The 26,303-nt window shown below is 33.6% G+C and overlaps 1 protein-coding gene and 1 non-coding gene across 17 annotated transcripts in view; one reads left to right on the top strand and one right to left on the bottom strand.

The window, feature by feature from the left end:
* Nucleotides 1-26,303, top strand: part of VEZT (vezatin, adherens junctions transmembrane protein) — a 60,556-nt gene that overhangs the window by 21,812 nt on the left and 12,441 nt on the right. For 4 of the 16 annotated variants that reach the window (XM_039874081.1, XM_039874086.1, XM_039874089.1 and 1 more), the window contains exons 2-12: nucleotides 2,221-2,355; nucleotides 4,862-4,948; nucleotides 6,200-6,256; nucleotides 10,157-10,332; nucleotides 12,156-12,431; nucleotides 15,113-15,262; nucleotides 16,710-16,857; nucleotides 19,477-19,808; nucleotides 22,266-22,459; nucleotides 24,713-24,813; nucleotides 25,923-26,130. In XM_039874081.1, coding sequence (XP_039730015.1) covers nucleotides 2,221-2,355; nucleotides 4,862-4,948; nucleotides 6,200-6,256; nucleotides 10,157-10,332; nucleotides 12,156-12,431; nucleotides 15,113-15,262; nucleotides 16,710-16,857; nucleotides 19,477-19,808; nucleotides 22,266-22,459; nucleotides 24,713-24,813; nucleotides 25,923-26,130 — 1,864 coding nt within the window. Of the gene's footprint in view, nucleotides 1-2,220; nucleotides 2,356-4,861; nucleotides 4,949-6,157; nucleotides 6,262-10,156; nucleotides 10,333-12,155; nucleotides 12,432-15,112; nucleotides 15,263-16,709; nucleotides 16,858-19,476; nucleotides 19,809-22,265; nucleotides 22,460-24,712; nucleotides 24,814-25,922; nucleotides 26,131-26,303 lie in introns of those variants that run through there. The other 12 variants (XM_039874085.1, XM_039874094.1, XM_039874095.1 and 9 more) reach the window with 8 other exon arrangements.
* LOC120611768 (U6 spliceosomal RNA) lies at nucleotides 22,721-22,825 on the bottom strand. Its single transcript, XR_005655282.1, has one exon. It is a non-coding gene; the product is annotated as a U6 spliceosomal RNA (small nuclear RNA).

Below are 26,303 nucleotides of genomic sequence, written 5' to 3'. Positions count from 1 at the left end.
CATTTTTTTAATGGTTGGGAAAAATAACCTGTCAAAAGAATGATATTTTGTGATGCATGAAAATTATATGAAGTTCAATATATCCATAACGTTTTATTGGAACATAACCACACTCATTGGTTTATGTAGTATCTGTGGCTGCTTTTGCATGATAGAGTTGATTAGCTGAGACAGAGACCATATGGCCTGCAAAGCCTAAAATATTTTACTATCTGGCCTGTTAACAGAAGAAGTTTGATGACCCTTGAATTAGAATAACCCCACTTTGATGATCCATCACATTTATTGTTCTTCCCCATAGGAGTTCATTTGAAGAAAGGGTTTTACTGCCTTAAAAACGAGTTGGGTTTTTTTTTAAGAAAGTAAGCTTTTCAAAAGGTCAGCTCAAATGAACTAGCATTCTTGTTCTTTTTCCACTCTGGGGGTTCATAGTTCAGTTTGAAAATACAGATTGAGTAATTCAAGGCAATATTTGAAGATCCATTATGGGTAATATAAAGATTAACCATTTGCGCCACCAGAGATTTTAAAACCACAGGGATAAACATATTCCTCCTTATTTTATAATTTTTTGCATATTTGTCTCAAAAGAGAAACATAGTTTAAAAGGAAAGCATTTGACTCATCTTCCTGTTCTCTTAAATTGATAGCCAGCAAATTGCTACCAGTCCAGCAAATTCCCACTCTTCCTCATTTCTCCAAACTCAAGGATATAGTCCCTAAAAATGTTGGTCTAATTTAGCTATCGCTCCTCAGTTTCTGTAGCAGCTATTACATTCCTATAATTATTAATTTGCTTGGCATTTTTGTACTAAACTGTAAGTAAGCTTCTTTGGTGTTTTTTTCTCTAGACATAGAGAGATTGTAATTTTAGGTAGTACAGTATGATAGGTATTTCAGCATGTTGTTTTTGGAGTTAAGTCTAAATCTGTTTCCTTAACTATAAATGGGAATAACAATAGTAATAATGATGATAATAATAATTTTAGATTTTGTTGTGAATCTTAGGTGATGCATGTAAAATGCTTAGCTAAGCTTTTGCCACATAGTATTGTGTCAGCTGTGTTCTTATTGGTGGTTGTTATTGCATCTCTAACACCCAACATAAGGTCTTTTTTAAATATTACATATTTTGTTGAATGGAATCAAGGTTTATTTTTAAACATGTCACCAACTTTAGGGAATACTAAAAGTTATAATTAAAGCTTGCTGTTTATCCAGAAAGAGTTGTCTCATAGATTTTCTTCCAATAGTGATGACGATATCTCTGTTTGGTGAGGTTGGGGTGATTTTTTTTCTTTTTAATCTCTTCCAAAACCTGTGTTCTTCTTACATAGCTTATACGAAGTTGAAGTATAAATTGAACATATTTACTATGTGCCAGGGACTGTTCTAAGTGCTTTATATTTAATTAGTCTTCATGAGAACCCTATGAACTAGATATTATTATTCCGATTTTTAGATGAGACAGCCGAAGCATGAAAAAATTAATAAATTACCATAGGTTACCCAGCTAATAAGAGGCAGAGTAGGAATTTGTACCTATAGTCTGGCTCCAGACTTTGTGTTTTTAAACACTGTATTCTAATGCATTAGAATTTGTGTTTTTAAACACTGTTGTTTAATGCTTTTATTAGCCACAGTCTTTCATTTGCCCTATGCTTGTATATAAGCTTATCTTAGAGTTTTAAATTTGTTCATACTGTATGAATTGTCTACTAAATAATACATATTTGTGCTTGAATGAATTAATGAATATCATGGTATGATAAATTTATAATAAATACAGTACAATTATTGCCTAATTCTTCTTGGTTTCAAGTAATTGTTTTTTACTATAGGTCCTCCTAGGAGCTATCTATAGCCAGGACTGGTTATTTTAAAACAATCTACTCTAATACTACAAAAATTTGGGCAAAGAAGTTGCTTAACAACTCTATTTATATTCCTAAATTCATTTTTCCTTGTTGATACTCACTCAAAAAAAAATCTGTGTTTTATTTAGAGTTCTCTTTTTTAGGTCCTCCGTTGAATTGTTTGTTAATTTTTTTTTTTTTAATGTGAAATAGCATTGTGACATAATTCAATTCTTTATAGATTAAGCCTTAAAGAATTAGGGCATACTGATCATGATAGTGAAATCTAGTATTGAATTTGGCCCCTAAAACTTGGAAATAGTAATGATCTTGACATTTGCTTTATTTTATATGTCTCTTTCAGAATTCTCCACTTTATCAGTACTTACAGGATCTGGGACATACAGACTTTGAAATATGTTCTTCTCTGTCACCAAAACCAGAAAAATGCACAGTGACAGAGGAACAACAAAAGCCTCCTACAAGAGCCCTGCCAAAAGTAAGAACGCATGCTCATCCTCTATGACTTAATCTTTTGTTCTTTACCTTACAAAAACAGACAGACAAACAAAGAACACTAGTAAGCACCTCTGTGTCCTCCCCACACAGGTAAAACTTTTTTATTTCACCAGTAGTACAAAACTGTCTTTAGATAAACATGAATCCTTGCTACTTTGGACGATCTCATCGGTAATTTGTATAATGAGTGGAAATGAATATGATTGAGGATTAAAATATATTATTTATTTAAATATTGAAGTTATCTGGAGGGACCAGAAAAAATATTCTAAAACTTGAATGAGAACCCAACTATTAGAACTCTTATATTAACTGGAATTATTTTCTCTTTGAACATTTTTTCTTAAAGCACAAACTATAAGAAAGCAAATTGATATTTCATAAATAGTTTCAAGGATATTTGGAGTGGGTATACTTACCTCAGTTTCTGATGCCCTTTATATCTGCAGTTGTTATGTACTTTTATACAGTAAATATCTCATAGGTAGTTGATGTGTACAGCATTATGAGGCTGAGATACCAGAAGTATCTCCTTTATGTCCAATAAAATATATTACCTAATGAATTCATTTATGTTCTGTTCTATTAGACATATTTGCTGAAGTAAGAAAATATTCCAGTACATTTTAGTTTAACAGAAAGAATTCTAATTTAATAGAAAAAATATAACCAGCTAACCTAATTTCTTGAGCATTCTAGTTTAATCAGTGTTTTATTATAAGACTCAAATACTTTTAAGAGGAGGCTTTTAAAGTTTCAATTAGTCATTTACTCTGTTGTGATAGAGGTGTTTTCTCCTGTTCTTAGAATGTGAGGTAACTAAGCTGGACCCATTTGCAACAGCAAAGTAAATACCAAAGAAATGTTTTGTTTTGTTTGTTTTGTTATGTTGACTCACACCCACGGCGGGGGGTGGGGGAGGGATAGGGGAGTTAGAGCTCACATGGATCAAAACCAGTTTTGCTAGTCCTCTATACTAAGACCCTTTCTTCTTGCCCCTTTTAAATATGAACCTTCCTAGGAAAAGTTTTAAAAGGGAAACCTAAAGCTGTATCTAATAGGTTATTTATAGATTAAAACTTGGATAGGAAATGATTTGTCAACAAAAGACAAAGGGCCAAAGGATAGTCTTGGGGTGGGAGATGGGACCTCCTTGTGTGTATGCTTGGGCATTGACCTATTGGGTTTTGTAGGTATTCAATCCTTTTCATTTATGAGAGGTATTTTTACATGTAGAAATGTTGTTATTTATAAATAAATAAAATGAAGGTTTAAATACCATCCCTCAGATATTGAAGAATAGTAAATAGCATAGCCAGAGATGTTTTTCAAAATTACCTCTTGTCTAGAAAGTTTGTTTAGTCTTTATCTTACACATTTCAAGTATATGAGCTATATTTTTTTTAAATGGAGTTTTTCTAAATTCAAGGCAGCTAAATTTTGGAAAATTGTTGTACTATTTAGTTCCTTCTTAGTGGATGTAGTTTTAGAATTGCCTTCAAAATTCTGTTCAAGGAGTGAAGTACCAATTATTTTCTTTGGAAAACAAATTTTTCGTATAAGACCAAAGTCCTTAAAAACCCATCTCAATGTACCTTTTAAAGTTTTTTACTATTTCCTTCTTCTCTCTGGTGTTAGCCATCCCAAACTATGCCATGAACTGCATGGCATGTGCTTCCATGGCTCTCGTCCCCTTACCTGGCGTGTTCTAACCTTCTTTGTTACTACATTCCTACTCATCTGTTAGGGCTTAGTTCCAGTGTTAGCTCCCGTTGACCTCTTCTTGTCTTGTTCTTTTTCATACTTCACATTGGCTTGTAATTATTTCTACTGTCTCGTCTATACTAAGTTCTTGACAGCAGTTATGTATATTCATCTTTGTTCCCATGGCTCTTTTCCAGTACCTGAGATATAATAATAACTCAATGAATGTAAACTCCATTTACTGGCATGCACAGGAAATAGGCTATTAAGGTATACTGAATTTTTGGATGATTCAGTCAGATAACTTTTATTCCACTGACATGGTTTTTCTAAAATGGATTGAAATAATCTTTCTGCCTTAGTATTATAGAATGAAATGTCCTTAATATTTGAGAACTTGGAGCACCAATGGTTTTCCATTTTGAAATACATACCATCATCATCTTGACATAGTTGATAGTGTACCCAAGATAAATAAGCTGCGTCGAGATGACTTCTTATTAAAAATCACATTTCCAGGTCTCATTCCAAATTTACTGAATCTAAGCCTTTGGTTTGGGGACCCAGGAATATGTTTCTAACCAAAATAGAATCCAGAGGATTCTAATGTGCAGATAAATTTGGGAACTAATGAGGCTGAGACAAAGCATATAACCTGGATGATTATTTTCCCCTTTTTCCTGATAAAAATTCTGATTAATTAGAAGCAAATTATTTGAAATTTAAAATTGCTGTTTGGTTGTGGTTTAATAATCCTATACAATGTCATTCATCTCCTTCAGCGAGGAATCCTGTTAAAAGTGGCTGAAACCATCAAAAGCTGGGTTTTTTCTCAGTACAGTAAGAAAGATGATTTACTTCACAAGTTGGTAAGTCTTCATTTTACTTTCTTTGTCAGTTTTGAGGGCTCCAGTTTATTAGTGAGAGAATCGATGAACCAGAATTTGTTTGCTACTGATTTGGGCAGTGATTGATTTTGATTAGAAATTCTGGATAGTTCTCCAAAAGGAGACTGCCTCTTTCACCTAAAAAGTTGTTTGTGTCACCTAAACTACCTATCAAAGAAAAGTAAATTCTTTGATAACTGGGGATCTTTGAATTTAGACTTATTAGTATTGTTGCCTAGTTCGTCTAAGAGATTATTAGCCACTTAGAAAATAATATTCTGCTATCTAACAAATCTTATTTGTTAGATTAATAATTGCCTGCTGCCATTTTCCTCCATCAGCAGTTCCTCTCAGTAAGGGAGGGGATGTATCTGTTTGTGGGATCTTCTCCCTTTTCCTGAAGAACTTGACTGTCTCTGTCTTCATTCCACAGCCTGTGATTACAGAGTTTGGGCAAAATCAATAGTGGTTCTTCCTTAATTTATTTATCATTAATCTACCATTCTCTGACAACTTCACACATAAAATTTAGTCTGCTGGGACTGATAAATCACAGAATTCCCCCAAAGACTTGAAATAGTTAATGTTGAGAGTCTTTGTGATTCCCTTGAGGCTTGCTTTTTTCTTCTTCTCTCTGCTGTAATATATCTGTTGCTTTACCTCTTGACTCCCAAAAGGGAGTACTTCAAGTTTTTACATCCTAACAATACAAAATCCAGGTAGTATAGCTAAAAAATCGAAGTTGTTATATTCTCCAGGCTCTGAGTAAGAGTGATCAGGTTATAGGTAAGGAGGTTTTCAGGATCCTCTGCTGGCCTGTGGCCTTAAGGTGATAATTATCATTCTTGTAAATTATCATTTATAAAGAAATATTTACAAAGTGCTTTCACATTTTGATTTCGTAATCCAAACACTATAAGTTTGAGTGCATTTTATCAGTTGGAAAGCCTGGAGTTCAGACAGCTCAGTTTGGTTTAAGAATACTTATTAAGTGAAATTGTTCAAGATTGTTCAGCTAGAGAGGGATAGGGTCAGAATTTAAATTCACGTCTCCTGGTTTCAAAGCCCAGGCTGTTTCCATCATAATGCACTACCTCTCTGGCTTGAGTAGTATTATGTTTTGACTGACTAAAATTACTTTTTTAGCAATCCCAAAGAGTAAGTTCTCTGTTCAGGGTTTCATCTTTGTAGGTGTATTGAGAAGGTTAATGAAGTGTCTTGTCATCTACGTAGAATCTCATCTCTATCCAGGTGGAGCCATCTTCATTCTGCTGTGATACTAGGACCGTGGTAAGGTATATGGATCCATATACATTTTTCTGTGGTTTAATCATAGTCTGCATAGTCCTGATCTTTTCATTCTTGGCTGTCACTGGCCCACATGTTTCATGTTATGTTTCACTATAAAGTACCAGCTTCTGTATGAACTCCTTTTGTGCCTATATTATGAAGAATTGCAGGAAGTACATACCTAAGAAATAGTTTACAGGTAATGAAACAAGGAATTGCCCCATTAACTTCTAGCATAAGATTGCTTGACTTATTCTCTCTCCTAGATTGTGACATATTTAAATTTTGTTAGCTATAGATATTGAACCAGTACCTCTTTCCTTTTATAAAAATAGTGACAATTGCTCCATGATATCTGAACATTTTGCCATTGTTCATTTTTATTAAGGTAGTACTTTTCTTCTTAAAGATTAAAAATCCTTTATAGCAACTAAGATGGTAGTAGTTTTAGCACTTTTTAAGCACTTTTAGTCTATAAAGTGCTTTCACACATTCTCATTTGATCCTCATCATCTTTATGAAATATCACTATGTATTAAAAAATGCATAAGGTCATTGAAGTGTATCGGCACATGAGTAAGTTTTTTTCTCAATCCCTAGGGGCAAAAGTAGAACTCTCTTTATTCTTTAACTCTGCTTTTCATACCCTTTTTATCCTTCCAGGCAGAAATCTTTATCAATTACCTTCTCATGCCATTTCTCTATTTAGATCCTAAAATGATCCCCATTATGTACCATATCAAATTCACTTCATCACTTAGGCATAAAAGAGTTTGCGTAATTTGGCCCTAATCTACCTTGCCAGCCTTATCTACCAATATTTTCATTAGCCAACCCGGTCTTTCTTTTCCTTTATTCTGTACCTATTCTCTATGTCTGTCTTTGTGCTATTACACTATGGTGGAATTCCTTCTGCTTTTCCATTATTGGAATCTTTTCAGTAAGCAGTCTTCATTCTTCCTCAAGGCTTTTCCCAGAAACTTCAGCCCATTGAATGAATCTCTTATTTTCTACAACAACCTAGTAATAATTTTCTATAAGTTTTGTAATATGTGTGCTTTTCTTTATTGTATTTTAATTATTTCATGTATACTAACAACAGTAGTAGATAACACATATGCTTACTGTGCATCAGATACTCTTAGTATTTTATAGATATTGACTTATTTAATCCTCACAACAACCCTGTGAAGTAGGGGCTGCTTATTTTGCATATAAGGAAACAGGAACAGAGAAGTTATTAACTTACTTAGGTTGTGGAGCTAGGCACTAAGTAAGTCTTGGCACTCAAACTTATTCAGGTGAGCCAGAGTTCACATAGTACACCTCCCTGCAGCACAGAGCACCCAGCTATTCAGATGATACTTAACTATATTTAAGTCCATCAGAATTAGTACCTTTTAAATTTGTTTGAGGCTCAGACCTGAGAACAAATAGAACATGTTTCTTAAATTTAGCACGTATCTATTTTCCCAGTATTTCGATTGCCATATTGCAACACCATTTCTATATTTTCTGCAGTTATTTTTATAACTAAAGAGTAATAGAATTTATCCTTAAGAAAAACCTTAATTCATTAACCTGATTCAATTTTATAGCTATAATTATCAGAATATAGTTCAAATTCTTCTAGTATAGAGGCAATCTACTAAGATAACACTGCTTTAGTTATATTTAGTTACCTTGGTCCCTTTCAAGTTTATTTGTACATGCAGATGATAGTAGGTTATTAGTTTGTCACACTTTTAAATCCAATATTCCCAAAGCTATTAATGCTGCTTCAGAGCACATTGGATTTGAGGAAATATTTTCCCAGTTTTGGAGAGGATCTCATGCCAGGGAACGGTGTTGAAGAAAGTGAGTACCTGGTGAAGCAACATGTCTGTGAGAGGATCTGTGAAGAGGGAAAGCTCCCATTGCATCAATAGCTTTCCCCCTCTCTCTGAGCCTTAGCCTTCACTTAGTTAGGCTTCTTTACACTTACCCGTATATAGGTATATAGAGGTCTCATAAAAGGTATGATTTAAAACTTTTTAGCAAAAACTTGATTTTTAAAACTCGTATTTTAAAATTCCATGTCTGATTGGGGATTCCAAACCAAATAGTAAGACCAATATGTGAAGATTTATTTCAAAGATTTCTCGAAAACCTACCATGCTCCACTTCCTGCCCCCTTTTGTTTTCCTCCCTCCACCCAACAATAGTGAGTTGTGCTGTTCTCTCTTTATAAAAGTGGGTGGGAGGTCAAATAATTAAGTGGTTCTTAATGTTAGAATCAGGATTTTAAGAAGATAGAGGAGGCAGTAGTTCAAATATGAAGCATAAAAGTGCTGCAGAGGCACATGCAGAGTGTGTCAGTAGATGGTGAGAAAGCCACATCAGGCTAAAAGGGAGATCAGCATTCCATTGAGGTGATGATCTTGTTTCGAATTAGTGAAAATAAATAACTATATCAGAATAGGCTCAGTATTGAAAATCTTCTCTAACAGTGCTGTATAACCCATAATCAAATGAAGGCATACTTGTGGTTTAATATGTGGGTCATTTCATTCCTGCTTAATTTCCCGTTTTGATCACCTAGGGCTGGACTCTGCAGTACAGGAGTGTTTACCTGACTAAGAAGAGCAAACCCACTGCTTTCCAACTCTACACCTAACTTTTACTTTAATTGATAAAGGCCTTGTCCTTAAAAAGTTCCCTTTATTTTTTATCTTACAATAGGGTTACTCTGTTCTTAAATTTAATACAAAAGAAAAGTTTAAATTTTTTGATAGAGCAGACTATATACAGGAAAGCAAAATCGACTACCAAAGACTTAGGATTTGAAATCAGAATTCTGGAAAGTTATTTAATCTCTTTTGGCTTCAGTTTTCGACTCTAGAATGAAGATGAGGATAAAGATACGTGACAGGGATTCTGTGAGAACTAACCTGTCTGCTCGAACATTGTTACTTCATCTCTCACCTCTACCGTATACACGCTGCTCAAACTGATATCGATGACTTGCAGTTTTAGAGAAGCTTTTATTCTGTTTCATCCCACTCTTCCAACTCTTTCATCTAGTCAGTTCTTGTTCATACTTTAAGACTCAGCTCAGGCATCACCTCTTTCACTTTTTCTGACTTTGTTGCAAGTTTTGGTCCCTCGATGTCATTTTCATAATACCCTAGGTATGCCTCATTGTACTTCTTTCCACATTGTGTTGTTAACCGTTTACTTTGAATTGCTCTTCATTAAACTGAATTCTTCAAGAGTAGAGACTTGTATGTCTTGATTCATTTTTTTTGCATCCCTGGTGTCAAACATGGTGTCTGGCATATATATATATTTCTTGATAGATAGAAGGAAAGGAAGGAGGAATAAATGAGCTGGTATATGTGAAAGCATTTTGTAAACTATAAATGCTGTGCACACGTTAGTATGGTTTTGCATTACATTCCTTAATGATGTATTTTTAATATCTGAATGTCCATTTTTAGAAGGCCTTGACCCCACTGACATAATCCTTAAATATTAGCTATATTGTTACAGTATCCAAGGACAGCATCTTATGATATAGGATTATATTTTCCATGTTGTGTTCCAGCAATTTAGTTAATTTAATTTAATTGGGCTTAACTAGGCAGGCTTATTAATCTATAATTACTTCAAATCTCTTTATTAAACATTTATATTTCATATCTGGTGGCTCAGTAATGTCCACCTCATTCTTTATTGTCTCACATTTACAGTGAAAACCCCATACATCATACTGAAGATAGATTGGACTGTTGTTTCTTCTTTTTAAGAGTCTATACTGAAAATAAACACTTCTAAATTTTATTAGCACATTAAGAGTTTGCCATTTAATACAAAATAATGTATGTATTAATACCTCTCTTCCGGTCTTTTAATGGCAAGGATATTGGATTCCGACTCGACTCACTACACACCATCCTGCAACAGGAAGTCCTGTTACAAGAGGATGTGGAACTGATTGAGCTGCTTGATCCCAGTATCCTGTCTGCAGGGCAACCTCAACAACAGGAAAATGGACACCTTCCAACACTTCGCTCCCTGGCAACCCCTAACATTTGGTACTGTCCAGAAAACATCTATCCTTTGCTTACATACAGAGTAATAGCAGAGGAAATCTAACGTCATGCTGTCCATTATAAAGGCATTGTAAACATTCCACACATTTTGCATTGTAATTAATGTAATGATATACTAGAGGTTTAAAAAAAAAGTGTCTTTCTAAAGTAAATACTATTTAAAGCGAAGCTGGGAAAAAATTTCAATACAATTTTTATGTACTTTCAACTAAGTATAATTAGTTCTGTGTTTAACAGCCCAACAAACAGGTGTAACATGTACCAAAAAGAATCCCTTAGCCATATACCTTTGTACTTGTGTGAATGCAGGCCTAGGCAGTTCTTCATGGGTTTTTTTTTGCAATTGATAGATTATATCATAATCGCATTGTAGAGACAACAAGGGTAGGATGGGACATGGAGGTAAACAGTCACCTCTTGGTTTGTTGGCTAAGAAGAGATCATAGGGAACATAGTCTGATGATTCAGACTGTCCTAAAACTTTTCGACCACTTCAAATATTTGGGTCTAATGAAGTCACAGGCCATAATGGGTTAAAAAAAAAGAATAGTAAGAAGGAATTATATATGCAGAACTGTTAATGTCCTCTACCTGTTAAAGTGTGAGTTTATTAAATAAGCTAAGTCATTGCTCAAACTATTCAAGTTATATAGGCAATTACATTCATTGCCCCCAGTGTTCTGACAACTGCTTCATATTGTAACAGACAGCGAAGTATGATGTTTTCCAAATCTGTATCACTCACACATCATCGTGATGAAGTAAAGCATCTTATCCTTTAAAAATATAAGAACTTAAAGAGCTACTAGAAGGAACCATAGGTTTTAAGAATTTTACAACTTTCAGGTTTTTAGCCACAAAGGTGATTAAGCATATAAGTATTTGATGAGATTTCGCTTTATGATATTACTAGAATTGTTTAAAAGTAAAAGACTCCAAGGGAAATTAGGGCAGGCAAATATTTATTAAGCAGCATTCTTACATATGATTTTCTGTGTGATTTGACTATAACTGTCTTCAGGTATTGATGTTGTTTTTCGGATACCTTTCCCCCTATATGACTCTTTCTTATATATACACATTTTCACCAAAGCCTTCATTGCTTAAAAGATGTATGTTAACCTGTAGGTTTGTAATTGACCTAAGAAAAAAAATTTCATTTTTCAGTTAAATTTTCACTTCAGTTAAAGCAATCTAAAAGCACTTAGCTTGTCCATATCATGATCTGCAGTATAGATATGCATATTCCAAATTCGTGATGGTATCTAAAATTAGATGACTTTATTTGAAACAGTTACTCATCAAGTATATATTATTTCTAATCGGAAAAATGTTTTTATTTTATTGAGATATACGTTTCTGTTCAAATAATTAAAGTCCGATTTTAGGGAAAAGGAATTCATAATATATTTGAATATTAAAATATTTTAATATTTAAAATTAACAAAATTAAAGTATTTTCACTTTTAAATTCCTAAGATTAGATTTTTAAATCTGTAAAATTGGGTTTTTAATTTGTTTTTAGGTTAAAGAGTCCGTATCTTAAAAATAAATTTATTTGAGAAGGCACCTATTTCTTATGTTCTTTACCTAAACTTGTTAGCTCAGATTTTAATATCTATGCACCATTGTCTGTTTGCTAGATATTTTATAATTATTTCACATAATTTTTTAATATATTTGTTAAGATATATATTACAAAGAAGCTAGCATTTTATCTATTTTAGTAAACCTAAATTACTGATTAAAGTAACTCATCTTTCTCTGATCTTATGGATATCATTTTCTTGGTTTCTCTGTTATAGGGATGTCTCAATGCTATTTGCCTTCATTAGTTTGCTCATTATGCTTCCCACTCGGTGGATTTTATCTTCCTGGCTGGTATGGGGAGTGATTCTATTTGTTTATCTGATCATAAGAGCTTTGAGATTATGGAGGACAGCCAAACTACAAGTAACCCTAAAAAAATACAATGTCCGTTTGGAAGATACAGCAACAAATAGCCGAGCTTTTACTAACCTTGTGAGAAAAGCTTTACGTCTCATACAAGAAACTGAAGTCATTTCCAGAGGATTTACACTGTGAGTTCATTTTTCATTTTATTTTTAAATAGTTCTTTTCGGCTACATAGTTAAATTAGATATTTATTACTTATTTTTCTGTGTAGCATTTACAGAAAAAAGTAAGCTTCTGTTTACCACATACTAAAGTTTATTAACTGCTAATTGAAGAAATATATACATTATATGCTAGATTTAATATGTAGTATGATTCTGTTTATCTACTTTGAGAAACCATAGTGCTTTGAGATATTTCTGTTACCATGTGATTATACGAGATAATATATGGAAAGAGAATAATATTGAACCTAGCATGCCAAGTTACCCAATACATGCTTTTGTTCCCTTTATTCCCTGTCAGATGCTCTCTCTCCTCGATTTAAATGAGAGATATATCTGACATGAATTTATTTTGAAAAATCTTGTCATGTATTAATAATACTCTTTGTTTTTTGTTTTAAAAATTTTTTTAATACAGTTGACATACATTATTATATTAGTTTCAAGTGTAAACATGGTGATTAGACATTTATATAACTTTCAAAGTTATCACCCCGATAAGAATAACATGGGTAAATGTTATTAGGTATTATGTCACTGATACTCTCAGAATATACAAATTAATGATGTTTCACAGTCCCATGGGAAATTAAATATTCACCAGTCTAATTGTAAATGTATTAAGCTACAGGCTAAATAGGCTATTTATTCTATTAATAAAAGGACAGTTGTATTTATTGAGCACCAATTACGTTCCATTTACTATGCTAGGCAATTTTGCATACAACTAAAGGCGTACAATTATAAATGGTAGAGCAAATTTTCAAGTCCATTTCATCGGACTCTAGAGCTTGTTTCTAGTACACTAGGCTGCCAGCTAAACACTAACAGATGACAGCTGTACTGTCGTATATTTAATAATTTATGTAACATATAACCTTGCTATCTATAGGTGGGAGAAAGTAAGTATATGGTGAAGAATAATTATTGCTCTCAGTTAGCTGTATCTGGAAAATCATGAAACAGAGAAGTGGAAGAACCTCCAGTAGTCATCGCATTCTCGCTCTGTTACGTTCTAGAACAGTATTTAAACAATCCCGAGACATAAGAGATTTTATTCTCTTTCTGCTCTATTCAAAATGGAACAGTCCTCAGTGTCTGTTAATATTTGTCTTTCCGTTATAGTTAAAGACCACTTCTTGTTGATAGAGTTTAGCAAAAATTAAGTGGTTCGAGTGTCAAGTTTTAAAAGTTAAAAAACACACTAAGAGTCAGTAAAAGCTACTTTTCATTCTTGGATTGCACAGGACTTTATTGAGAGGACTGACTGGTTAACTAAAGTGGATATGTGTCCAATTAATGTTTAGGCGTGTATAGAGGATTCTCTACCTTTTGTCATTGGCCAGTTTTTACCAATATGTATAGAATAGGCATCTATTCAGATGCAGACAGGCAGAAGAAATGCTGGAGAAAATTGTGCTTCACTTGTCTTCATCAAACAGGATAATTGATTGAAAAAAATTTTGAGGAATAATAAATCGAATCATAATATTTTTAGAAATATTTTTAGTTTTTAAAACTCATTTAGTAAATAAAATGGATCACAAACAATAGTGCCATGTGTTAAAAATGAGTGCTTTTGTTCTGCAATTTGCCCTCTCTAGCAAATAATTTAATCCTTCTCTACCTCATTCCCTTATTTTAAAATAAGCCTGTTAGTCATTGTCCTCTTTTTTTATATAGAGATTTTTAATGCCTGAATATATTTTAGTTTGGTTTAACATTTTTTAAGTTTTGAATGAGATGTCTTGTTTAAAAAATTTTAGTTTTAGCGTAAGAAATTTATAAATTCCAATATTTCATTTTGCTATTAGGAGAGGTTACTGGTTAAGTGGAAAAAAAAAAAAAACTATTATCTGATACCTATGTAATATTTAATCATTATTAACTTCACTTATAAAAGCAAATATATTATATGTCATTGTTACAAATAGGTATTCCCCATTTATCTTTTGGGAAGTGCTATGAAATGTGCTTCCTCTTGAACAGTTTTGAGAGTAGCTTTGCTGCTGCATAGTAACCCTTCCTTTGCCTTTCTACTTGCATTCCCCTGTTGGCCACTGGTCCTGTTATCTTTCTGCGTCCCCCTACTTCATTTTGAGTAGGTAAGTGCCAGTGGCAGCAGGTGGGTAAGTCATTTTTTATGAATGTACAGAATGCATTTCTGTATTGTTCTGTGCAAGTAACCAAAAATTTGATTGATGAACATATGTAAACAGATATTAAGAATGCGAAAGTGTTTATAATTAAGGCTTTCATATTTACTGTAGATACAGGTTTTTAAAACTAAATGTATAGTACCAGTTCAGTATATTCTAGCAAGTAGTGTATATAAAAAAGTTACAATTTCTTACATAACTATTTCTGTTTTTCTACTATATTTCAACTAAAATTCTTTGTTTCCCTATATAAGAGGAAGCCTTTACTCTTTAAGATTTTAAGTTTTCATTTGTCTTTTTTTTCTGGTGGCTATATATGTAGCAGGGAAATGGCTATTTATGAGACCTGAGTTGGGATATTTATAATAATTTTTTAATGAAAACATGAAAAAAGAATTTTTTTCTAAGTTTAATAGAATTGTGGATTTAGGAAACAAAAACTTTAGAACACCTGTACAGTTGTATCACATTTTACTTTTCAAGTTTGCTTGACAGGGTCAGTGCTGCTTGCTCATTTAATAAAGCTGGACAGCATCCCAGTCAGCATCTCATCGGTCTTCGGAAAGCTGTCTACAGAACTGTAAGAGCCAACTTTCAAGCAGCAAGGCTAGCGACCCTATATATGCTGAAAAAATATCCTTTTCTTTTATATGTAAGAATAGCAATGTTTCGGGGGTCCCGAATATAGATATTATAGTTGAATCCTGTAAAAGTTAACTATAAACAGATTGCCTATTTTGAAGCTAATTTTCATTATCACTTCTATTTTAAAACTGGAAATGCATTCCAAGGGGGCCAACAATAACAGACAGGAAGATAGTTCTTCTGAAGATAGTTCTTCAAAGAAAAAACTTGAAGGCCCTCCCTTTACTGATCCAAAGAATAAAGTCAAAAGAACCTAGCTTTGCTAGGTCTGACATTTTTTTAAATTCCTGAACGTGGCAAATTTGTGTCATGACGTGGAAACAAACTGGAAACAGGAAATCCTTCCCCTTTCAAAAAAATAGTCTCTAGAGTCAGATTGGCTACATTTAAATTTTGGCTGTATGTTACTGCCACGGTAACCTTAAGCAGGTTTCTAACTCTTTGTATTTTGCTTTATTTATTTTTAAAATGGCAATAATAACATAATCTCCTGACCATATTTTTGTTGTAATCAAATGAGTTAGTGCATATAAGGTGCTTAACCAGTATCTGGCTTATAATAAGCAGTCAAAGACTACCTGACAATAAGTCAGTCACTTAAATTTTCTAAATCAGGAAATTCTGTTAGTCAGGAAATGAAGGTTTATAAGATCATTATTTTAGTTAAGATTCATAAATAAATTAAAAGTAAATGGAATGCAAAGACTATACCTTCAGTATGCTGGGTACTGTAGTACTACTGTATAATATATAATGCTTAAAGTTTATAGCGCTTTATAGCCTATCAGTATATCTTTATACAAACTTTTCCAGATAAATTTTCTTATCTCCACTTTATGAGAAGACTACATACAATCTCCATTTTATGTGTGATTTACTCAGTGTTACACAACTGAAAGAGATAAAATGGTGTCCTTACTGGGACTTATGAATAAAACTTTTTCTTTCTATATATATTTACTATATTCTACTACCTCTTTGGAAATTGAGAGAAAGCATTTTAATTTTAGTCAGGAACTTGTCCATTTAGTTCCCCCACTGCCGAAATACCTGCCTGTTATGAGCTATGAAGACAGAGTAAAAACTTGTACTATTTACTTATTAAAGACTTTTTAATATAGTCAATAGATAAGCTGGTGTTCATAATATAGTTAGTTCATAATATAGTTGTGCCTTCTAACATAGCGGGACAGAGTATTTGGCCTGTGCATTCAGAGAAGGCACCTGAGTTGACCCTTAAGGAATGAGTAGGAAGGAGTTGGCCTAAGGATATAAGAGTCTGCATTCCAAGTAGATGGAAGTATAGATCATGGGAAAAAATAGAGACGCGACAGTGTGGCATGTGAACGTCAAGTATAGTTATTCATTCAGTGACTAGTTATTGAGCATATGCTTTAATGAAAAGGCTTTGTTGATTGCCTTAACCTAATTTAACCTACCCCCTGAACTCTGAGAGTGACAATATAACCAACTACATCTGTGTGGTGCCTTTTAAGGAGCTGGGTCTTGGACTTAGTGAAGAGCAGATTTCAGAAGAAGAAGCACATAACCTTACAGATGGCTTCAGCCTGCCTGCATTGAAGGTAATCCATTTGTGGAAGGGAAGGTAGGGCAGAAGAAAAGACAGGTGTATTTGGGTCGTGCTTGTGCTTTCTGACCACAAATGGTGCACCTCTTCCCTTTCATTGTTTACTGAATACTGTTATTGTAATAGCTTTTCTGATGCTGTGCCTTTAAAAGCGGAGAGCATCATGAAGACTGGATAGAAGATCTTTATAGTTTGATATCAAAATATTTAAAATTCTTACCATAAGTATTTCTTGTCTTAAATTAGAGTGTGGAGATAAATGAGTTTACTTTAACAGGAAACCAAAGTGAGTCATTTTATTTACTAGACATTTGTTTCAATAAACATGAGTAAGGAACTTAAAAGATCTGCATCTTCCCTTGGAAAATTTCTAAAATTCTTGTTTAGGACAAGAATTTTTTTCATGTATGAAAAGCCATATAAAAGGATATATTTGAGCACATAAGAATTAAACTTCTAAACTTCAAATGCTATGTACTTTAAATGTAAACAGGCTCAGATAAAAATGCAGTGATTGACAACAAAGGGCTTGAATTCTTTCTATATAAAGAGCACTAAGGTATGTAAAACCTATAGAAGATAGGTCAGGTGTGTGAAACCTGGAGAAGATAGGTCAGGTGTGTGAACTGCTAGCTCACAAAACAAGAAATAGAAATGGCCAATAAATATAAAACTTTCCATTTTATTAGTAATGAAAGAAATGCAGATGAAAATAATAAGTAAACATTTTGCCAAGGGTATTGAAAGTTGATATTATTCATTATTCACACCAGCTATAAAAATATAAACTGCTTCACTTGAGCAGTGAATACCAATATTCACAAAGGTGTGTACCTTTTACTCCAGCAATTTTAAGCTTGCAGATCCGTCTCAGGAAGTTACCAAAGGTATACTCAAAGTACGCTCATGATATTACTATGGCAGCAAATATTGGAGACAAATTATTTAAGTTCAGTAATATGAGATTGCTATGATTTGTGGTACATTCATCTGATGAACCATTTTGGAGTTAGTAGTAGGAAAAAAATAACGTGGAAAAACATAAGTTAGCGCATGTTACAAAAGTGTATGCAGTAAGATTCCAGTAGTATTTTTAAGAGATCAATCCAAACATCTTTAAATTCCTTTTCGGTATTTATTTAGCAAACTGATATTTCTTTGTTTCTAGTCTTTAAAACTTCACTTGATACCGTGAAAATTAGTATGAGTGTAGTTGGCAGCATATTTATCAAGTTCCATTTTGTTTTGAGACTATAAATTTCTATATCTTTAAAATTTTCAGATCCATGTAAATGTTTAAATTTCCTGTTAATTTTTCCTTACTGTTACTTGAAATTTGCTTTCGCTTATTCTTATCCTCATTCTAACCCATCTCAGTAAATGGCACCACACAACTTATTAAACTAGAAGAAACCTAGGCACCATCCATCTTACCCATCTTTTTACCCCTCACATCCAGTCTGTCAGATTTTTATATCAGTCGTAACTTCAAAATATAGTTTAAACTCATCTACTTTTTCCCATGTCCCTTCCCACCATTCCAAGTCCGAGCCGCCATCATCTCTTACCCAAGCTGCTGCAGGTTTTCTTACAGGTTTCCTTAGTTCCCTAGAGGTGTTTCGGAATGCAGTTTGACACACACAGAACCTTAAAAATGATACACGCTTTGAATCGGTAATTCTGCTTCTGCAAATCTTTCTTAAGGAAATGATTCCAAAGATAGTAAAGCTTTATGTACCAGGTTGCTGTTTAGCTTTATCATAGTGAAAATGGAACACAGCCTAAATATACAGCAATAAAGGAATGGTTGCATGAATTATGATTTATGAATTATGGTAAATCCACGTGGTGAACCATTGTGTAGCAGCTACAACTTGCTTATGAAGATTTTATAAAAACTTGGAAAAATGTCTGTTAAAACCAGTGAAACAACCAGGATATATAAATGCAGATACAGTATGGCCACAACTCTGTTTCTGGGAGAACATACTAAGATACCAATAGCTACTTGTAGCACTTTAGAGAAATAATTCCATTTACTTCCAAATTTAATACCATGACCATACTTTACTGTATAATGGAAAAAGTTATTTTCAAAGGACAATTTGTGAGATCTTCTTAATGAAGAATAAGCAGAGACTTTGGAACCAAGCAGAACTAGGCTTATATTTTAGCCCTGACACTGATTAGCTATTTGACCTTCTTTGAACTTAAAACCTCATATGTTAAAAAGTGTTACCATACCTGTCCTAAAAGGTGTTAGATTAGATGAGAAGACAGACAAAATACCTACTGGAGGGCTTGTTGTATAATGGGTACCAAAAGTGGTAATAGCTATTATTCTTTAAGAAGGATTTGGAGAAAGAATTATGGTTATATTTTTTCATTCCCTTTTAAAATTATTTTTTGTTATCAGGCTATCTCAGTGATTTCCCTGTTTCCTTATGCTTTTGATATATTGTTTTTAAAAGCTTGTTAAATCTTGAATTGTATTTTCTGCTTAAGTATAGGCAGCAAAGAGAAAAAATAAAACAAAAGTTAAATATGTACTTTGTTTTGAATGTCAGCCAATATTTTTTATTGATCTAATCTTTTTTTTGTTTGTTTGTTTTAGGTTTTGTTCCAACTCTGGGTGGCACAGAGTTCAGAGTTCTTCAGACGGTTCGCCCTATTACTTTCTACAGCTAATGCACCTCCTGGACCCTTACTTACTCCAGCACTTTTGCCTCATCGTATTGTATCTGATGTGACTCAGGGTCTACCTCATGCTCATTCTGCCTGCTTGGAAGAGCTTAAGCGCAGCTATGAGTTCTATCGGTACTTTGAAACTCAGCACCAGTCAGTACCCCAGCGTTTATCCAAAACTCAACAGAAGTCAAGAGAACTGAATAACGTTCACACAGCAGTACGCAGCTTGCAGCTCCATCTGAAAGCATTACTGAATGAGTAAGTTTAGAAGCCATATAAGGAAATGTCCCTGTGATTAGCAGGCTTCATTTTTGTGCCATTGTGATTGTTGGCTTGTGTCCTAGCTAGAAAGAAGAAGCAAAATTGAGACATGCAGCACGAAGGATGGTTTATAGCTACAAATGTAGCAGAGAAACACTGATTTGTAGGTACTATCATTTGGGGGAGTCATTTATAGTTTTTTCTTTTCTTGAATTCAACAAAACCTAGGAAGATAGTACAAAAGCAGATGTTTATTTGAGAGCTGCAGTGGAGAAGTTTACGAGGAATGATCTTGTTCTAACTCTCTTTAAGTAGGGCTCTTAAACTGGAACCTGCAATCTAAGAGAAATATCTGCCAGCACTGGAACAGGAAATTATAAGAGATAGTATTATATGTAATTGAATAATAGCATATTGCTATTTTTCTAAATAGATTACAGCAAATTGGGCCTTTTTTTGTAACATAGGGCAAGCTTGTTGGCCCTGGTTGAATAGTAAGATGTAGGGTCCGTAGTTTATATTTGTTGATCTTATACTTTGCATGATATTGTTGGTACTTTGCCTTGGTAAAATGTAAGTTCCAGTTATTCCAGCAAAATTTTCCTGTAACAGATACTTATTATGTAGTATTGGATCAAATGAATGGCTGGGTTCATGTTGTGTTGGTAATCAGGAAGGTCATAGGAATTTAATGAGTTGATAAGATTATAGTTTGTGTACTTGACCCAGGCTTCCAGGCAAGAAAGAGAAGTGGGAGGGCAGCTGTTAACTTTGTAAGATAAAAAATGGGTCAGAAGTTCTTGAAAAGTCTCAGTAGAATCAAAAGGCTAGCTTACTGGAGTGAACAAGGATGTGATGTACAAGGATAGGAAATTAAGGTCATAAAGACATTTTGAGAAGATAAATTTTTACCCATCAGTTCAAGATCTGACATAGGTGTGTTAGGCAGATGTAAAGGTTAGGGCATAGTGAAAAAGTTAAAAAACTATGAGGCAGGGATGTTCTAGTGGTCTGTAGCTGCTATTCTAAGAAAGCAGGTGAGTGCTAACCTCACTGAGCCCTGTCTCCCACAGGGAACATGGGAGGTAAGGTAGTCTCTACTTAAGTGGATGGCAACATCGTAGAGGAAAACCAGATTTCAGTGGAAAGGTTCATTAGGCAAAGCTAGAGTCTCTGAATAATTAACTTTTGGCAAGAAAATCAGACACATACAGAGCATAATGGCATACATTAGAATGAGGGAAGATGACTCAGGGAAGGAAGAGTGCTACACTGGATGGACAGGAAAATGAAAGAGGATCTTTGTGCCTGGACTTGTGGATTATGATGGGAAGTATGTTTCCTGTTTGAAAATGAATTATACTGAACATCACCTTTCAAAATATTTTAACTAAAGAGTGTACCAGTCAGTAACCATCATATCTGATTTGCTCTATAGCTACACACAACTTTTAAAAGTGTTATCTAAAAACTTGTTTTGTGTTTCACTCCTCTGTCTCATTCTCACTTGCCTACACTAAGGCATCAACCTTTTAGCTGTTCTTCCTGCCTCCAGAATGCTCACTGCTACATTGTTTCTGAAGCATATATTTCTTTTCTCATTTAACTGAAAATCTTCACTGGCTTCAGAGTATAGCTGCTTAGACTGAAGTCTATATAAAAACCGTAGAAAGAGTTTGCCGTACCTAACTACAGTCTGCTTTTCTGTCTTTATTTCTTGCTCCTTTTCCTTCAATCCAGCCAAACTGTATAAATTGCCTTTTCCTGTCTTCCATCTAGAATGACCTTGTTCATCATTTGTACATGCTCAAATTTTATCCATCCTTCAATGCTACCTCAAAAGTCCCTCTTCCTTGGCTGTTCTCATTGCTGATAGTAACTTCCTCCCCTTTGAATTCTTATAACACTATCTTTTTCTCTCAGTGATATTATCCTTTTGTGCCTGGATTAACCCAGTTTTACAGCTTACGAACTGTATCACTCTGGGCAAGTTTCTTCAACTCTCTGGACTTACTTCCTCATCTGTAAAATGGGAATAAAATGTTAGTTATAACTTTTTATGATATTATATTTATATGTATATATGATTTCCCTGATTCAGTTATAAATTTCTTCTAGTAGGAGATAGGTTTAATTTATCTTTCAGTTCATAAAATGCCTAGTACGTATGCAAGAAATATTTGTTGAATAAAATATATGATATTGTTTATAAGCTTTTTAAAAATTGTGGTAAAATATACATAACATAAAATTTACCATTTAACCATTTTTAAGTATATAGTTAAGTGGCAGTTAAGTACATAGACATTGTTGTACCACAAGCATCACCTTCCATCTCCAAAACTTTTTTCATCTTATAAGCTTATTTCTTAAATAAGCCTTATAAATTATAAATTTTCCATGTAATATTTTTAGAAATCTATATGATAAAACCGTTTTTCTTTTATTACTCAGGGTAATAATTCTTGAAGATGAACTTGAAAAGCTTGTTTGTACTAAAGAAACACAAGAACTAGTGTCAGAAGCTTATCAGATCCTAGAACAGAAATTAAAGTTGATTCAGCCCCACGTTCAAGCGAGCAACAATTGCTGGGAAGAGGCCATTTCTCAAGTGGACAAACTGCTACGAAGAAATACAGATAAAAAAGGTGCCTATGAGAGATTTCATTTGCATACACTTACCAGACATGTTTATTCCCTCCGGTAGGATGTTATTAGGTTTATTTCTTGTCTCCATGATGATTGACTTGACAAAATTTCTTAGTTTACTAAAGAAGAAGTTGAACTTATATGCGCTGATTGACATTGACTATAAAGTTTTGGGTCTTATTTTATTAACAAAAAACGAATATGATTTGAAATTTCCCTGAATCGTATACCTCATTTTTATTTTTATTTATTCATTTTTTTAAAATATGGAACCCTTCACGAACTTGTATGTCATCCTTGCACAGGGGCCATGCTAATCTTCTCTGTATCGTTCCAATTTTAGTATTCAGCCTGCTGAAGCGAGCACATGTACCTTGTGTTTAAAAAACTTAAATGAAGGGATAGATTTTAATATTCAATTTTAGAACTTCAGAATCTCTTTTCCAGTTAGAGTAATAATGGGTTTGATAATCAGGGGCCTGAAATTGAATTTTACTTTTAAGTAAAATACTTTAGTTATTCAGAAACAATATATAAATTCTGTCATAGGTGGCACTGCATATTCGTTTTTAGGGGTATAAAATGTATTAGGTGCCATTATTTAATGGTAACATCAGAGTGCCTTGTACTGCTAGGTAAGAAGGCAGTATTGAAACTTCCTGCAAAACTGCTTTTATCGGACCCAGATTTTATACTAATTTTACTAATTTCCTTGTAAATGTTTGGCATGTTAATTTTTAAATTTGTGCTATAAAACAGTACCATGTTTATCCCTTGGACTTTTATGATGAGGTTAATCAGATTTATATGTAGAAATTGTCTGATGCTTTATCATTCTGTTAATCATTGTTTAGTTTATAGCTAAATCTGTAATACTGTTTAATGTCTTAAACAAGTTGAATAAGTCCTGACATAGTAAAAATATTAACTTTTTTTCAAAGGGAATGTTAACATGCTAATTACTGATATATTACCAATAGGTTTTCTTTATATCACAGATGTAAATAGTAATTTTTTTCTCCAAAGGATAAATTTGAAAGGATTTTACTAGGCGTGAATTTTATGCATGTTAAACTTTCTGATAGGACTAATATCTAGAGCTTTTGAGTACATTTTCTATAAATAGAAACTTAGAAAACTATAGAATGTTAAAAGATATGTTCCCCCTGACTCCTCCCTTAGCATATTCTGAGATGTTGAATCTTAGTCACTTAAACATGATTGTTAAAACTATCTCCAAATTATTGGGCGATTATAAGCCATTTGTTATTCTGCTCTATATCTGTGGCTTTTGCTCATACGTGATAATGATATGAATTAAGATAAAAGCAATTCACAAACTTTTCTTACTAAAATGCTTATAGTGGCCATGGCTATACAACTTTAAATAAAACGTTCGTTTGAAGTTTTTAAGTAGGTGCTTTAGTTAGCTACATCTTTTTGTTGTTGTTGTTACTTCAGAATTACAGGAATATACCAAGAAGAGTTCAAAGTACCCTTCATTCATAGATTCCCCAGTTGTTGACATTCTACCACATTTGCCTTATCTTTCTGTGTACCTGTCTATAAATTCCTTCATTGGTATTATTCCGAACCATTAATGTCCAGATTCAGATCACACACGGCATTTAGTTTTCATGCTCTTTATTCTCCTTTAGCCTTTCTTCTCTTTCATAAGTGTTTTGTAAAAAAATACCTTACGGTTATATAAATATCATTTCCTCATCAAAATTTTTCCCACTATTAAGCATACACATATCATATAACCCAGTAAGATCATTCCTAGATATTTACCCGAGATATAAAAACTTCATATTCACACAAAAACCTATACACGGATGTTTCTAATGGCTTTATTCATAATCATTAAAAAACTAAAAGCAGCTCATGTCCTTCAGCTGGTGAATAAATTGTTACATCCATTCAATGGAATACTACTCAGCAATAAAAAGAAATGAACTGCTAATACATCAATAAGATGGAGGAATCGCTAATGCACTATGCTTATTGAAAGAAGCCAAACTTAAATCACTACATACTATATGATTCCATTTATATGACATTCTTAAAACAGTAAAATTAATTTTTACAATTCTAGGAACAGAAAACATCAGTGGCTACTAGGAGTTGGATATGGAGGGAGGAATAGAGTATAAAGAGGCAACATAAGTAAATGTTTTCAGGTGGTAGACCATTCTATAATTTCGTTGTTAATTAGGTACTCATTTCTGTGTGGCCTGTTTCTTTTTAAGGCAAGCCTGATACAGCATGTGAAAACCCACGCTGTACGGTGGCACCTTTGATGCAGCCTACTCTGCACATTGCAGACAAAGATCCAATCCCTGAGGAGCAGGTAAGGCTGAAAAGTGCTTTTTGTTCCCCTAAAGAAAATTTATTTTAAAAGCTTACCTACCTTTCTCTGTAAGTGACATGGTTAATTGAATAAGGGTTGAAGTTATGTTTCTAATAAGCTTCAAAATCACAAGATAACTTACCGAATTTATATCAAATCATTATTTCTTATGTCTTGAGTTTTAATCCATTGAATCTACAAGCAGACTTTCTTATTATTTTAAACTGTCCATTTCTTAGACACTTAAAAGTGATTAAACACATTAAAAGTTACTGCCTTGGCAAAGGTACCTTCTGGGATGCTGGAAATGTTTTTATCTGGATCTGAGTGGTGGTTACGAGCACGTATACATATGTAAAAATCTTGTACAATTATCTTGTGCATTTGACTGCATGTATGTTATACCTCACTTTCAAAAACAAATTTAATGATTGCATTAGATAGTGACAAAGATTTCTTTTGTTCATCCTAAGGAAAACTTCTTTTCCTGAGGTCATATAGTCTATTCAGTATTCTTAATTGCAAAGAGAGACCAACAAACAAGAAAAATTGTTTAAAACATTGGATAGATGACAGAATATTTCAGAGGGCCAGATAATCAGGCTTGAACCAGGCTGGGGTAAAGAGCTAAAATCACTCAAAAGAACTTCATCAGTGGCAACATCATTGCTAAGTCACTGGGTGCAGACATTGCCACTTGCTCCCTGAATGCTACCTCTGGAACCTTGATCTGCCACCATCCTTACCAGAATGGATTCCTCAAGATGCCTGCTTCTTTTATAACAAACTTCCGAATCAGATTTGATCCAGGTACATCTAATTAGAGAATCCCAAGCTATTTACTTGAACCATAACTGCAAAGGAGGCTGGGCAAGGAAAGTTCCTGCCCCTTGCCGTGGCGATATAGAGACCCATTGACGAGGTGTTCCCCAATCCTATGTATAGTGTTCAAACTTCCTGGGAAGTCGAAAGCATCACAGATGTCTACCACAAGAAGACTAAACATACCTGACCACCTCCCCCAGACCACCAGCCCTGTACAAGTAAATGAATACCACTCGAAAATTATCTGCTTCTAGTAAAGTGCTTTTTCTTTTATTCATTTTCAGGAATTAGAAGCTTATGTAGATGATATAGATATGGACAATGATATCATAAAGGATGATTTTTATTACTTGTCTCAAGAAGACAGAGAGAGACAGAAGCATGAGCAGGAAGAATCCAAGAGGGTACTCCAAGAATTAAAATCTGTGCTGGGATTCAAAGCATCGGAGGCAGAAAGGCAAAAGTGGAAGCAACTTCTATTTAGTGATCACGGTAAGGACTGACTTCAGAGTAAAAGGTTATTTCAATGTAGGAGATTCTTTTTTCTTTAACTGTGAATCTTATTTTAGCTGTAGAATTCTTATGGCTATAATTTTAAGGATTCATCAGTAATTATAGTACTTTTTCTTCTAGACAAAATCAATTTGATCAGTAAAAGAATAGGT

Source organism: Pteropus medius, unplaced genomic scaffold (assembly GCF_902729225.1).
Source record: "Pteropus medius unplaced genomic scaffold, Ma_sr-lr_union100, whole genome shotgun sequence".
Classification (NCBI taxonomy): domain Eukaryota; kingdom Metazoa; phylum Chordata; class Mammalia; order Chiroptera; family Pteropodidae; genus Pteropus; species Pteropus medius.
Note: the sequence above shows the minus strand (reverse complement) of the source record. Positions and strands in the feature narration are given on the sequence as shown.